The 13,591-nt window shown below is 55.8% G+C and overlaps 9 protein-coding genes across 9 annotated transcripts; 4 read left to right on the top strand and 5 right to left on the bottom strand.

The window, feature by feature from the left end:
- Nucleotides 1-359: 359 nt before the first annotated feature.
- PG997_010108 (uncharacterized protein) lies at nt 360-1,586 on the top strand (the record flags this gene model as incomplete). The annotated part of the gene is made up of 4 exons (XM_066814423.1): nt 360-589; nt 671-698; nt 761-1,184; nt 1,249-1,586. The coding sequence occupies 4 exons, from the start codon at nt 360-362 to the stop codon at nt 1,584-1,586; spliced, it is 1,020 nt and encodes a 339-aa protein (XP_066666385.1).
- Nucleotides 1,587-1,687: 101 nt separating this feature from the next.
- On the bottom strand, nt 1,688-3,694 carry PG997_010109 (uncharacterized protein; the record flags this gene model as incomplete). Its single annotated transcript, XM_066814424.1, has 1 exon — nt 1,688-3,694. One exon carries the CDS (start codon nt 3,692-3,694, stop codon nt 1,688-1,690), a length of 2,007 nt encoding a protein of 668 aa, XP_066666386.1.
- On the top strand, nt 3,693-4,115 carry PG997_010110 (uncharacterized protein; the record flags this gene model as incomplete). The annotated part of the gene is made up of 1 exon (XM_066814425.1): nt 3,693-4,115. One exon carries the CDS (start codon nt 3,693-3,695, stop codon nt 4,113-4,115), a length of 423 nt encoding a protein of 140 aa, XP_066666387.1.
- Nucleotides 4,116-4,668: 553 nt separating this feature from the next.
- Nucleotides 4,669-5,033, bottom strand: PG997_010111 (glutathione S-transferase; the record flags this gene model as incomplete). Its single annotated transcript, XM_066814426.1, has 2 exons — nt 4,669-4,920; nt 5,013-5,033. 2 exons carry the CDS (start codon nt 5,031-5,033, stop codon nt 4,669-4,671), a joined length of 273 nt encoding a protein of 90 aa, XP_066666388.1.
- Nucleotides 5,034-5,132: 99 nt separating this feature from the next.
- PG997_010112 (uncharacterized protein) lies at nt 5,133-5,843 on the top strand (the record flags this gene model as incomplete). The annotated part of the gene is made up of 4 exons (XM_066814427.1): nt 5,133-5,146; nt 5,211-5,355; nt 5,409-5,684; nt 5,742-5,843. 4 exons carry the CDS (start codon nt 5,133-5,135, stop codon nt 5,841-5,843), a joined length of 537 nt encoding a protein of 178 aa, XP_066666389.1.
- Nucleotides 5,844-6,113: 270 nt separating this feature from the next.
- On the bottom strand, nt 6,114-8,873 carry PG997_010113 (uncharacterized protein; the record flags this gene model as incomplete). The annotated part of the gene is made up of 3 exons (XM_066814428.1): nt 6,114-7,400; nt 7,554-8,562; nt 8,644-8,873. The coding sequence occupies 3 exons, from the start codon at nt 8,871-8,873 to the stop codon at nt 6,114-6,116; spliced, it is 2,526 nt and encodes an 841-aa protein (XP_066666390.1).
- Nucleotides 8,874-9,549: 676 nt separating this feature from the next.
- On the bottom strand, nt 9,550-10,428 carry PG997_010114 (uncharacterized protein; the record flags this gene model as incomplete). Its single annotated transcript, XM_066814429.1, has 1 exon — nt 9,550-10,428. One exon carries the CDS (start codon nt 10,426-10,428, stop codon nt 9,550-9,552), a length of 879 nt encoding a protein of 292 aa, XP_066666391.1.
- Nucleotides 10,429-11,684: 1,256 nt separating this feature from the next.
- On the top strand, nt 11,685-11,975 carry PG997_010115 (uncharacterized protein; the record flags this gene model as incomplete). Its single annotated transcript, XM_066814430.1, is given in 3 exon segments — nt 11,685-11,751; nt 11,763-11,776; nt 11,832-11,975. The coding sequence occupies 3 exon segments, from the start codon at nt 11,685-11,687 to the stop codon at nt 11,973-11,975; spliced, it is 225 nt and encodes a 74-aa protein (XP_066666392.1).
- A 133-nt stretch (nt 11,976-12,108) lies between these two features.
- On the bottom strand, nt 12,109-13,197 carry PG997_010116 (uncharacterized protein; the record flags this gene model as incomplete). Its single annotated transcript, XM_066814431.1, has 1 exon — nt 12,109-13,197. The coding sequence occupies one exon, from the start codon at nt 13,195-13,197 to the stop codon at nt 12,109-12,111; it is 1,089 nt and encodes a 362-aa protein (XP_066666393.1).
- Between the last annotated feature and the right edge of the window lie 394 nt (nt 13,198-13,591).

Consider the following 13,591-nt stretch of genomic DNA (forward strand, 5'->3'; position numbering starts at 1 on the left):
CCCGCTTTCTCCCTGTCGTATTCTGGAGATTTGTGCCAACGAACGAGTTCGACCCTGTCATTGATGAGTTCATCTATCTGCATTGTGACGATGAGTTCCGTCGAGGCTGGCAACGATCTGATAGCAGGGGGCCGAAGAGGTCCTGGCGACCTTGAAGAGCCAACAGCCCCTCACGAGGGAGACTCGCACCGCTCTCCTGCGACAGGTCGAAAAGCTCCGATGCGGCCTGCAGGGGCCGGTTGAAGCCATGCACTTTCAGGGCACTGTAGTAAGCTACATAGATCCTATCTACTAAGTTTGAACACGCAGTTGAAGGGAAAGAGGCTTATACCTGGCGATAGAATATGTTCACTCCAGTCATGAATGCCCTGGTGGAGCACCGAGCTTTTGATCATGTGCCGTTGGATGGGACCATCGGACTGGAAGACCTGGCGTCCAAGATAGGCTGGGAGCCCGCAGTCCTGATTCGTTTCGTCAATGTCGTGCTCATACAGGGGATATTTGAGGAGCCGGAGCCCAAGGTCTATAAACACAGCGCGTCGTCCACGGTGTTCCGCGAGGATGCCATGCGGGCTTACTACCAACTCGGGTAAGCTTACTCCGTTTCAACTAGCCTTTTGATTTTTACTCAATGTGGCATTGCTCGCTGACATTTGCCACTTCTCAATAGCTCGTGGAGTGTACCGTCCTGGTGGAAGGTATGTTTCCCCACTGCCCCCTCTGGTGAAGTTCAAACATAAGTGCCTAACACCTCCGTAAGGTATCCGACTACCTCAAAACCCACGCCCCAGAAGACGTGTACGACCCCCTCAAGTCGCCCTTTTCCTACTCACGCGGGGCCGAGGGCCAGACGTACTACCAGCTGCTCGAGGCGGACCTCGCCTTCTCCGACGTCTGGCACAAGGGCATGGCGCAGGCCGCGCCGTTCAACCCGGTCCTGGGCATGTTCCCCTTCCGCGACATGAAGGAGGCGGTCGAGGCCGAGCCCGACCGCGCGTTCGTCGTGGACGTGGGCGGGGGCCGCGGCAACGCGCTGGTGGACGTGATGAGGGAGTGCGGCGGCGGCTTCGGAGCGCCCATGGTTTTGCAGGATTTGGAGGAAGTCCTACAAGGTGAGGACCCTGTTCAGATTGATGGGGTGCAGGTTATGCCGCACGACTTCTACAATGAGCAGCCTGTCAAGAGTAAGCCTCGACCAGTTGATTCATACCCGTTTCAGTTCATGTGTTTGATCTCGCAGGCTAATAGTATCACTTCCAGACGCGCATATCTACTACATGCGTAAGGTCATGCACAACTACTACGACGACAAGTGCCGCACGATCTTGCGTCCCATCGTCGAAGCGATGGGCCCGACGTCCCGGCTGCTGTTCGGCGACATGATTCTGCCCGAAACGGCCCAACCAGGAGACGACGCGCTCCCGTTCTACATGGATCTCCGCATGCTGATGATCGGCGGAACTGAGAGGTCCGAAACCCAGTGGAAGCAGCTATTGGAGAGCGTGGGGTTGGTCATTGTCAAGATCTGGAGATTGCCAGGGGCGCCCCACCAGGCGACGATTGAGACTAGGCTCAGGGGTAAATAGCCCTTGAACCATGTACACTTCATAGGGTAGGGCGGGTTTCTTACGACAAGGAAAGAGATTGAGATTCTGATACTTATGAGAACTATATGCGTAGTACTTTGTTACCCGCGACTGTCCGCGAGCAATAGCTCCGCCACAGGCCCATAGAATGCCTCGTCCAGACCGAGACTCAGCAACCTACTAGCCTTCACACCAACGGGCTGCTTCGACTGAATAAATTCCCAAATCCTGTCCTTGGCGTAGAACCCGGTCTGGAAGTCATTGATCAGCTGCTCCAACGAAGGGCCGGGGTCAACGACACTGAGTTGCGGGTCGGGACCAATGTCCACCGTGATCTCGCTCGTCGCATTGAATGTGACAGGCACCTCCACAACGGTGCTGCGGAGGTGACCCGATCGCGAGTTGGCGGTATAGCTGCGTGGCTCGGAAGCGAAGGATGGAACCTTGCCGTCGATTCCGATCTGGACTTTGGCAATGTCCGTCGAGACGAACCGGAAAGTCCATTTCTTGCCCGCGCCCGGGACCGTCAGCCGCCCGGTCGCTTGGTCCCACCGGATGGGGATGGTGCGCAAGGATGCGTTGTTGTTGTTGTTGTTGTTATCATCGGCTAGTGATAGCGCTGCTCCTGGCTCACCGTCGTCTCGCGCGTCTTCTACGATGTCGAACTGGCCATTGCGACCTACGACGACGATGATTTCGAAACCGGAGGGGTTGCGGCATCCGTTCGCCGGCACCTTCGCCTGATCCAGAGGGATGATGGCGCCTTCTGGGGCTAGCACGGGGATGTGATTTAGGGAGCGGTAGAAGTCGATCTCGCGGTCGCCGTCGTAGACAGTCCCGGTGAAGATGTCGACATGTCGGAGCGGAGGAAGCCAGGCCTGCGTTTTGGCAAGGTTAGTGGCCTTGTCTCTCGGGGTCACCACGGGCGCGACGACGAGGGATTGCCCGAAGAAGTATTGGTTCGGATACCGGTACGCCTCAGGTCTTTGAGGGTATCTCCAATACAGTGGCTGAACTAGTGGCAAGGTAGACGAAGAAGGAGATGAGGCGGCATTGAACGAGAAGATGTACGGCACCAGCCGATGACGCTGACGCATCGCCTCCTTCATGGCCACCATGCATTCACTGCGGTACAGCCACGGCTCCTTGGACATCCAACGACTGAGCGACGAATGCAGTCGCAGGATGGGCGAAAACGCGCCATACTGTACCCACCGCGCCGTCATCTCATCATCGCGATAGCCCGGCAGATGACCTCCGATATCATGGCTCCACCAGCCGTACCCGATGTTGGAGGCGGTGGCCGTGAACTCGGGCTGGAACCGGAGGGAATCCCAGGTCGCCTCGGTATCCCCCGAGAAGCCGACGGGGTACCGGTGGCTGCCTGGCCTGCCGTAGCGCGAGAAGATGATGGGGCTGGACTCGCCGCCGTGGGCCTGCTGGGTGTCGAGGAACTGGAAGTGGTTCAGGAGCCAGAGCGGGTCGAAGCCGGGCGTTCTGGTGTGCGAGCCTTGCTGCCAGTCGATCCACCAGAAGTCGCAGGTGCCTTGGTCTTCCAGTTTTCGGTGGACGACGTTGAAAAAGGCGTGCAAGAACTCGGGATCGGTGGGGTCGAACTGGATCGGGTCGTGGTGCGTAGTGTCATGGTTCAGGACCTTCGCCGCCTCTTCGTAGACGTCCTCATGGTGCGCAATCCCCGCGTGCGGATGGTCGTTTAGAGTCATCTTCAGACCCCGCTTGTGTAATTCCTTGCCAAACCCGGCTGGATCGGGAAAGAGATTAGCGTTCCAGGTGTAGCCGGTCCAGCCCGTGTGAGGGACCTTGTCCTCTTTGACCCAGTGCCAGTCCATGTCAATGACAGCCACTGACATCGGGATCTCGTTTTCCTGGAACTTGTCCATTAAGGCGAGGTATTCCTTGTCATCATATGCATGATACCTGCTCCACCAGTTCCCGAGACACCACCGGGGCACAATCGGTTGGCGGCCCGAGATGGAATAGAAGGATTTCATGGCACCTTTGAAATCATAGGCGTAGCAGAACAGGTATCCATCAACGCGGTCGCCGGAGCGACGGGGAGTCACAAATCCCTTGCCGTCGAATAGCATGCTTTCACTGTCATTCAGGACCGAGTACCCATCCTTGGAGATGATACCAGATCCCATGTCGCACCGCCCATCGACACCATCGAGGGTCCGGGCCGTGCCTCCCAGGTTGCCACCTGGCTCCTCCCCCGAAGCGCCATTCGGCTCCCCAGTCCGTCATCTTGGCCGAAAAGGTCGCGCCCAGGCCGTTGGGGCTGAACCGCTTCTTGTCGTAGGTCAGATGCAGAGACGGCGTGATGATGCTGAGCTCGGTCTCGGTGTCTCGGACCCGAAACTCGGGCTTGGGGAACTTGCGGTTGATGGCGAAGGTGGAGGCGCGGTCTTCGAAGACGCCGTCCTCGGCCCACTCGTATCGGAGCACCTTGTCGTCGATGACGGTGAAGCGATACTGGGGCCCCTTTACCATCGATTCCTCGTTGGCTAGGGGTTCGCACGGGAACTTGTATTGGTCCATACTTCCAAGATGAATCAGTTTGATCAGCAACCAGATGTATTTGTTGTGAGAGAACCAGGGAAATGCAAGACAGGTTGGAAATACGTAGAGATGGCACGGTACCTGGCCGGGCAGCTAGTCCATAGCTTGCGCCAAGTGTCTCGCCAAAAGCGGGGTTGCCGTCCCGCTGTATGTATGATGTCTGCAGCATCGTGCCGATCAGGACACCCTATTGGCAGTAGCCTTACTCTGTCCAATTTGTTTGAGGGGAACGTAAAGAATGATGCACTTGGAATGATGATGGGGGTGATTATGGGGGGCTCAATTAACGCGAAAAGTAAAGACTGCCAATCTGAAAAGGGGTAAAGAAATTTGACAAAGCCCCGCTTGTATTCTCCAAGACAGCGTTGCAACCTTCATTGGTGCCTTAAGCAAAGTATCCGAGTACTGAAGTAATTAATAACGCTGCCCATTCGATTTTTAAGACTGAGATTTCCCATACTTTGGCATGGCGACGGTCTCTTCCCCCGTCTCGATCTTCGCCTCATACACCGAGAACGACTCCATCCCCTTCGGCATGCCATTTTGAGTCCAGCCTCTGCTCGTTCATGAGCCGCACTCGGGTCTCTATGGCCGCCTTCCACGCCGGCCGCGATGTCATGCGCTCGTGCCAGGCCCGGACGTGGGGGTATCCCTCCAACTTCTTGTCCGCGTCGCAGGACAGCACGCCGTCGAGCCAGTCGTTCCAGGTCGCCCAGGCCAGATCGGCATACGTGATATCGTCGCCCACAAGCCACTGTAGGCGTCACGCAAGCCAGCCATCGTGGAAATCAGCGGGCGAACCAAGAACATATAACTGAAACCGCTGTTGGCGTACTTTCATCATACATAAAGAGTTGTTGTGGACATGACGGTGGGCTGATGTATATTATTGAAGAAATGCTTGAAGATCAAGGGATCCAGATATGAGTTGATGTACTGGCGTCGTTCATAGGGTCTGGTATCGTAATGCAGCTTGGGTGGTAAGCTAAATTTCCCTGATGCGACTATCACTCATATCCGTAGTGCTAACAATAAGTGTCATAGGTGGAACCCATTCCTCATGCTCTCAGAGGCACTCGTGTGTATCGGCGGTGGTATACTCAGCACGATATATCCTGGTATATCTGACGGCCATTGGATAGGCTATCAGATATTCGGCGGCGTCGGGTATGCACTGTCCACTAATCTGGTAAAATGCTCATCCCTTCTTTTATGGCAGGGCATGGCTAATCATACTCATAGGCCCACCTCGGCATGCAGGCCTCCCTCCCGAAGGAACTCGTTCCACTCGGAGCCTCGAACCTTCTGACAATAATCTCGACAAGCTGCGCAATATTTCTTGCAATTGGACAGGCACTCTTCCAACAGCGTCTGATCGTCCACCTGTCATCCGTCGTCGAGCCAGACGTGGTCAACAAGGTGATCTCAGCTGGAGCCACGAATCTGGGATCGGTAGTCGAGCCATCCCAACTCACATCCGTGATCCAAGAGTATAGCAACGCCATCACCGACGTTTTCGTAAGTATTCCGCTGTGAGCTATGAGGACTTTTGTAAAGCTAACTGTCAAAATGAAGTACATACCAGCAGTCTCGCCGGTGATTGCGTTCTTCTTGCTCTCGGGCTGTGCGTGGATCTCGATCAAGAAGAAAGCTACCAGCGACAAAGATAAGGTCTAAAGGTAGCCTAACAATGAGTCGGAAAACAAGCCAAATGAGGACCTGGATGTCTGAAAGCCCAATGGTAATTGGAAGATCTCTACAAGGTAACGAATAAGTTTACCTGGGATGATTCGAGTTGCAGCGAGTGTGTGCTAGTATATGGAAAAAAAATAACAGCAAACTCCCAAACCGTGTACACCAAAGCCATTCATAAATCCGTTCCCCAGGCATCATTATTCGGGGACCAGTCTTCCCATATCCCGCCGGACTAACATTATAATCACCACGTTACTCGTAAATCTGATCGTAGCACCCCGGGTCATCAAAACTGTCATCATCTTGCTCGACGTCGTCATCCTGGATCTGGCGGCGGCGCAAGAAGTTCTTGAACCCTCGGCTCATCTTGACGACGGCGCGCAAGTGCTTTTCCGTGACTTCAACCCGTCCGGCTCCGTTGCCGTCCTCCTCCTCGAGGGTCTCGGTCTCGGCGAGCGCTACGGCCGTCTGGATGGCGTTACGGATTTCGCGCCCGTTCCAGGCCAATGCCAAGACCTCCTGAGCCTCGTACGCGTACTCGCGCGCCATGACCGACACGTGCACCCGGCCGCCCGAGTCGCGCTCGAGCCGCTCGAAGCTGTTAACCCAGACCTTCTGGCGGTCCGCATCGGTGAGGCTGCGGTAGTGCAGCGCGACATGGATGCGCGACGTGAAGGCCGCGTCGAAGGCGCGCACGCGGTTCGTGGTAAGGAACAGCACGCCCCGGTAGTACTCGAGCGCGCGCAGGAAGATGGACACGAGCCCGTTGCGGGCCAGGTCCCGCGCCCGGCGCGCCTCGAGGTAGACGTCGGCCTCGTCGAGCAGGACCATGGCGCCGTAGCGCTCGCCCAGCTGCAGGAAGTACTCGAGGCTCTTCTCGACCGTCAGCGAGTTGGTGCTCAGGTCGCCGCTCGTCAGGGACAGCAGCGGGCGGTGGGCCAGCTCCGCGATGCTCTCGCAGGTCGCCGTCTTGCCCACGCCGGGGGATCCGTGCAGGAGGAAGATGCGGCCTTGGCCTTTGTTCTTGACGAAGTCTTTGGGCCAGGGCGTGACTTGGCCGTCCGAGGCGAACTTGCCGATCAAGGCTTTGATGGTGAGCTTGATATCCTCATCGAGGACCAGGTGTTTGAAGGCTTCCTTGTCGTATCTGATATCCTGCAGATATCGGACATTGAAGTGGCCCCAGCGCCGCTCGCCGAGGATGAAGCCGGTCACCGTCTTGGTCAGCACCAGGTAGTACAGGTCGCTTGTAGGCGCGTCGTCCGAGACGGGCTTGGCGGACTCGAACTCGCGGCCGAAGATGCTCGGGCGCCCGTCGTCTTCTTTCTTGCAGGCGGCGCATCCGCAGCAGGCCGCGAACGAGGGGAGCGGGTCCCGCCCGCGCGGTGGGTGCCTCTGGTTGATGGCTTGCTGCGGGTGATACCCGTGGCGGGGAGGACGCGGCATCCGCACGGGCGGTAAGCCCGGCGAAGGGGGGCCGCCAGCACCGTTGCCGTAGCGGTTGTATCCGTCGCAGTCGACCACGACGCGGCCACTCATCTAGACAAGGAAAGATTAGCATGAAGTTCTCAAAATAGCCCGTAGTACACCCAGAGAAGAAAAATGATAGGACGACCAGGAACAAAGAAAGAAAAGGAAAACAAAAGACAAAACCAAAAGCCCGAGACAGAAGAATGGGGTATTTTCACTTACATATCCTGCAGCATTGACATTCGAGGGCCGCCCGTAGTCGTAATTCGAGCTCGCATCAACAAGATTCCCATCGTAGGTCATGTACGCAGGGCCCTTGGCAAGCTCCCACGTTAGCCTCCCCAACTGGACATTCCTGTCTTCCACATCCTCGGGATCTTCGTCGCCATCCTCTCCACGGAAGAAGCGGGCCGGGATGACAGACAAGCTAGAGATGGCGGCCTCGTCCGTGAACTGATCGATCTCGAACTCGTCCGTGGTCCGGATGAACTCGCCGTTGGAGAAGGTCAGGTTCCAGCAGTCGACCCGGATATAGTCGTCCTTGCCGCTGTCGCAGCGCGATACGACGAAGGGGGCCCAGTCGTTGCTGCTGTTTTCGTGTCTGGCGTACACGACCTCGCCGGGCTTGTAGAGCATCCACAGGTTCTCGTACAGCGCCTTGGGTGGGCTGCTCGCGTGGCGCTGGTGCTCGGCCTCGATTCGTGCGCCGAGCGTCTCGTTGATGTAGTCGACCAGGACGTTGATGTGGCGCTTGGTGAGGCTGGCGTACTCTTCGTCGTGCGTCGCGGGCTGGTGGTCGCGGTAGTGGCGCAGTGCGGTCAGGTGGTGGTAGACGAGTCGATAGGGGGCGTTGATGGTGACGGTGTCTCCGAGGAAGCCGCTGTTGCCGGGGTAGTATTCCACTACGGCCTTCAATGCATTGATGAGGTATGGCGAGTGAATCACCATAGATGTTTGTTCGATACTGGCAATCTTCAGTTCGAGGTTGTCGTCATCGCCGTATTGGGCAGTATGGGGGCCATAGTATTCGGAATAGGGATCTCCCCTGTCATACATGGACCGTCTAGGAGGATGGTCGGGTGGAGGGTAATAGCCGCCGCCTCCTCCGTTCCTGGTGACGGTAGTCGAAACCTTGGTGATGATCTCCAGGATAGGCTTGGACTTCTCTGACACCTGTTTAGGGGACTCCCCTCCCCCAAAGGTACTTCGATCGGGGATGAGCTGCGGCAGACTATCAAGCCGTTAGCAATCGAAACTCGAACTAGATGATAGGCTAGGTGGATTTTGGGCTTGGAAGAACTTACCATCGTACACTCTGCCGCCGATACCTTTGTACTGTAGCACATAGCAGATATCTGGGACATCTCCTTCTGCGAGCTCCGTGCTCGCCTCTCCGTCTTTGAGGACGAGCGACCGGAGTTTCTCGATATTGCGCTCTTCCTTCAGCTTGAAAGCACCGATGCCTTCCTGAGCCTGGCTTTTGGGCCTTGGGTTGATCTCCTCATAGCTCACGACGGAGTCTGTGTCGCTGGCGTCATCCATGTTGGGTGTCTGTGAAACTGCTTCAAGACAATAGACTGGGGGATATCAGATAGACTAGATGGAAGAATGGAAACAAATATCGGGGCAAGGTTCTGAACAGAGGGGAACTAATCGACCTTTTATCTTGTAAGATCACACCCTTCATTTCACAGCCTGAAACAGCCGAGTGAGGCTGACGGCGGGAAATGGTTCGCCGAGGATAAGACCAGGCAGCAATGCGCACTTGTCCTGTACACTGCTACACTACTGCAGTGACGAGTCTGTGTTAAGCCAATGAGCTGACAGGAAACCCGAGAGATGCAGCTTAGACGAGGCAGCACACACTGCATTGGCTGCATGCTGACTTCGGTGGCCGCCAATTATGCAGCTGGCTGACGCTCCGTTTGTAGGCAGCAAAGCAGGCTGCCGTGAGGGGAAATCGCCAGAGCCGCTCATTCCCGACTGCCGAAATCAAGATTATGGAAATGACACCGCAGATTGTGTGACTGGTCATAAAATACTAATCATCACTCATCATTTCTTATCATTTGATTATGGCGCGGAACTTATAGATGCTAAGCATAAGGGCTTTGCCACCAATCAAAGACCACCGTAGTTTCCCATCTTATAAGGAACCTGATGAGGTAATATAGTCCCTTTGCTCTACTGCAGGGATTTCTTTCGGCCACCAGAATCCTCACATGGCTTTTCGACCCACAACAGTGTTGATGGTCCCTAGGTGGATGGCAACACCTTGCTCCGTCTCCGCCACTGCCTTCTGGAACAACTCGGTGAAGGACTCGCGAGTGACCGGCGAATCCGGAGCCTGCGCCTTGAGAGGAAACATATCCGCCAGCTCTTCCCAGACCATGAGGAAGTCCTCCGTCCAACCCTTGTAATCCTGCTTCCGCTTCTCGAAGACCTTGAAGTGCACATCCTCGAACCCGTACTCTGTGACCACTTGGTCGAGCTTGTCAATGAAGGAGTTGTCGTGTCCTTGACCGTCCGATCCCGCCTTCAGCATCCGGGAAATGGTATTGCATGCAACGCTTGGAATGCCGGCAGAGGGCGGAGACTCGATGAGGAACCTGTCCACCTTGGATTCCTCCCATTGCAGATAACCCCCAGGCTTCAGCAGGGCGAGAACGACTGAGAGCAAAGGCGCGACGCCCGTCTTCGCCAAGGTGCTGCCGAAAGCACGGACATGGACAATGTCGTACAGACCGGTCAACTCCTCGCATGGTTTGAGGAGGTCGAGCTGCTTTAGGTGGACAGTGGAGGGAAGGAAGGCCGGCGCTGGAAAGTTGACTGGGTTAATGTCGTATCCATCCAGCTGAGCCGAAACGCCAGCCTTGGCAAACTCATCGTGCAGGTCGCAAAGCCAGGCCCCATTGCCACAGCCAAGATCTGCCACTCGCAGTGGGCTGCCGCGCGGCAAAGTGGGATCCAGAAGGTACCCGATTGTTTTCTGGCAGAGAGAATGCTGCATATGGAGGCGCGCGGATGTCCGAAAGTTCCTGGCGGGTGCGGTCCAGTACGTGGATGGGTCAAAGGTAGCGCTCGCGGATTGGGCCATTATGAGTTCGATAAGTCAGCGAATGGGAAAGGATGACGAGAGGGAGATGCTGCGAGCTTCCACGGTCTCTCTGATGGGTACGAGCCCAGGTGTCTTATACGGTAGCGGCATTACTGTGCCGCACCCTCCTAGCCGGAAACAGAAGGAACTGAAGAAAAACTGGAGGCGTGACCAGCTCTAACCACTCGCAGAGATTATTCAATGGGTGACCAGTCGAAGTGGGCTGGGGCTTGAAGCACCAGAAGGTGATGCTTGTCATCCCGATATGCTGTTTTGCCCTAAACCAAGTTGGACCGGTCATCAATCATACCACAGCTGCTGTGCCAGGTAGTGCCTTTCTCTCTAGACAGCTAGAATCAGAGGGAAAAGAAAAAGTATTTGCGCACAGCAGAACAGACAGTATCCGCAATATGCTGAACATCGTGACCACCGTCGCATATAGGACGCGAGGGGTAACACAACGCGCAGGGGCGCCCTTGCTCAATACAACGTGGTCAGCCAAGTGGTTGGGTCTTACGCCAAGAGATACGCGACACTGATCCCTGTCATCCTCTGTCCCCAAATCGGAGAAACAAGTAAAATGGGTCGATCCTCCGCATGAGAGGTCTTATCACTTGAGCATGCTTGCACACCAACAGAATGCCGAATTTCCGGGAAGTGCTGTTCAGGACAGTAGCCTCATTTGTGTCGTGACTTACTTGTGTCAACAGGTGCAGTCTCCGAATCGCAAGTTTAGGTCGATTATCAATTTCCGCCTCCTTTTCTACTCTGGAGCTTCAATGCTGTACGCTAGGGCACCCGAACAACCTTATCTTTATTTCTACGTCCAATTCAGGTTGGGGTCGATATGACGACAAGTCAAACCAACTACCAGATCCTTAACTAACGTAGGAATGCAGGGCCGCATGGCTAAGGTGCGGAAGCTTGAGAAGCAATACTATAGTTCGCTGCGGACGTCAAAGAGCATGCGATTTCTGTCTCTAACATAGGTGGGAAGCCATGTTCACTTGGGACAAAGGCTTTTTCTATGCTTGAACAAGCGCAGTGCCAATAACAATGAGCCGAAATTGTAGTCTTTGAACACAAGTTCTGGCGCTCATACAAAGGGTTTGTGGTGCATGACAGGGCTTGTGTTATATAAGGACCAATATCACTGTAGCTTGACATATTCCACCAGCGTCCTACTATCAAGCTTGTTGCATACAAACATCAAAAGCAAACGAGACTAATCAAACCTACCACACTAAATCACCAAGATGTTCGAAACCATGAAAAGTTGCTGCATGATCCAGCGGGGCTTCGCTCTGCACGGCACCCGGCGCTGTAAGTGACAGGCCGAACGGAAACAGTACGTTAAGTACAGTACCGAGAGGGGCCAGGTAGGATGGTTCGCTTGTCAGCAGTGTCAAGAGGAGTTTGTGAAGGACCCCTCCAACTGCGCACACACCCCCTGGGGCTTCAGTGACCTGGAATGGCAGGCAGAGGACCTCCGGGACCTGAAGGGCATCACCTATGATCCCAAACTCGACGCGGCGAGGTCGGGTTAGAGACGTGAACTCATGGGAAGAAACAATGTAGGAATCATCCCCCCTTGGTCCCCTGAGAGATTAGGCATTACGTAGTTGATATATATTCCACCCATTAAGACAACTATGCTGATGGGTATTTACATTAGAAATGCTAGAGGATTTCCTCTGGTTTCACCACGACCCAGTTCTTGTCCACCGTGACCTCCAGCCCGTTCTTCTTCTGCCCCTCCGCCGCCTCGGCAATCATAGTCTGGAGCTGCTGGTACTTCGATTTAGAGCGGTTGACCCAGAGATGTACGCCGCCCTTGGCGGCGTCGACGCCGTGAAACAGCATGTAGGTATCGCTGCCAGGCGAGTCGCCGCCCACGAGGACGGGCTTCTTCCACTCGTCGATGTACATCAGGATGGCGCTGTACTTGCCCGCGTACCACGTCTCGGGACTCCAGAGGTACGGGCCCACCACAAGCTTGTCCAGGTTCGCGGTCGCATTGTAGGTCCCCGCGCTGATCTTCATGCGGCTGTTGGTCAGGGTATTGGGGTCCGCCGGGTCCCGCAACATAGTGGTCACGCCGATAACGTTCTCGGGCTTGACGTGGTACCCGTAGCGCGGGTCCGACGCGACCATGCGGACGAGCTCCTCGTTGGCGGCCGTCACGACGTAGACCTCGATGTCGTGGCGCGTGAGCGCGTGGTACAGCTCCGTCTGCCGGCGGAACACCTGCGGCGCCGACACGTTGGAGGCGACGATGGCGTCGCCGTCCCAGTAGGTCGTGGGCACGGCGGACCCGTTGAGCGCCATGAGCGCGTCGACGTGGCCCTTGAGCTCGCGCAGGGTGAGCCCCGCGAAGACTTGGGCGGCCCAGGGGTAGCAGACGAAGTCGTTGATGGCGCAGAGGCGCAGGTAGTACGAGTAGAGCGTCTCGTTGTATTGGGGGGTGTCCTTGAAGGGGATCAGCTTCAGCGACGGGTCCAAGGTGTCCCGGGTCAGGACGCCCTTGTTCTCAAGGAACGGGATCATGGACTCCTCGAGGTCCCAGCGGTAGCTGGTGTTGTCCATGTCGAAGACGGCGTAGTTGCTGCTGTTGGCGTTGCGCTTGATCATGGTGGTCAGCGACTGGGCGGCGGCGCGGGGCCAGTTCCGGAGCTCGGGCAGGACGGATCCATTGGATGCCAAGGGACTGGCGGCCACGGCGGTCGCAAGACCGAGGGCTGCCACCGCTGTGTGGATGGAACACTTCATGGTGTAAGGGGCAAATGGACAAGGAAGACTGACTTGAACATAGGAAAATTCAATATGGGAGCTCTCGAGGCATCTTCCGGCTTCATATACTTGGCGAGTCCCAGCGGCATGGTTATCACGTCACTGTCAATCTCGGGCGGGAGATGCCGATCCCTGACCTTGGCGGTGGATGTAGGCACGATTTACAACAGAAAATTGCCTTTTCTGATCATATAGTGGATTGTGGGGAGATGCAGTACGACCCCATGACTCGCGTTCGAAATTGCAATCATTAATTTGGTGAATTCAATGCTCGAGATATCAAATTCCAAGAACACGTGCATGGTTCTTGTGGTTATGTCAGATCTTATAGAGCCTTGTAAAAACTAGCCGACTCAGCCCGGGCTTCGACCAT

Source organism: Apiospora hydei (assembly GCF_038363865.1).
Source record: "Apiospora hydei strain CBS 114990 chromosome Unknown utg000007l_segment0_segment0, whole genome shotgun sequence".
Classification (NCBI taxonomy): domain Eukaryota; kingdom Fungi; phylum Ascomycota; class Sordariomycetes; order Amphisphaeriales; family Apiosporaceae; genus Apiospora; species Apiospora hydei.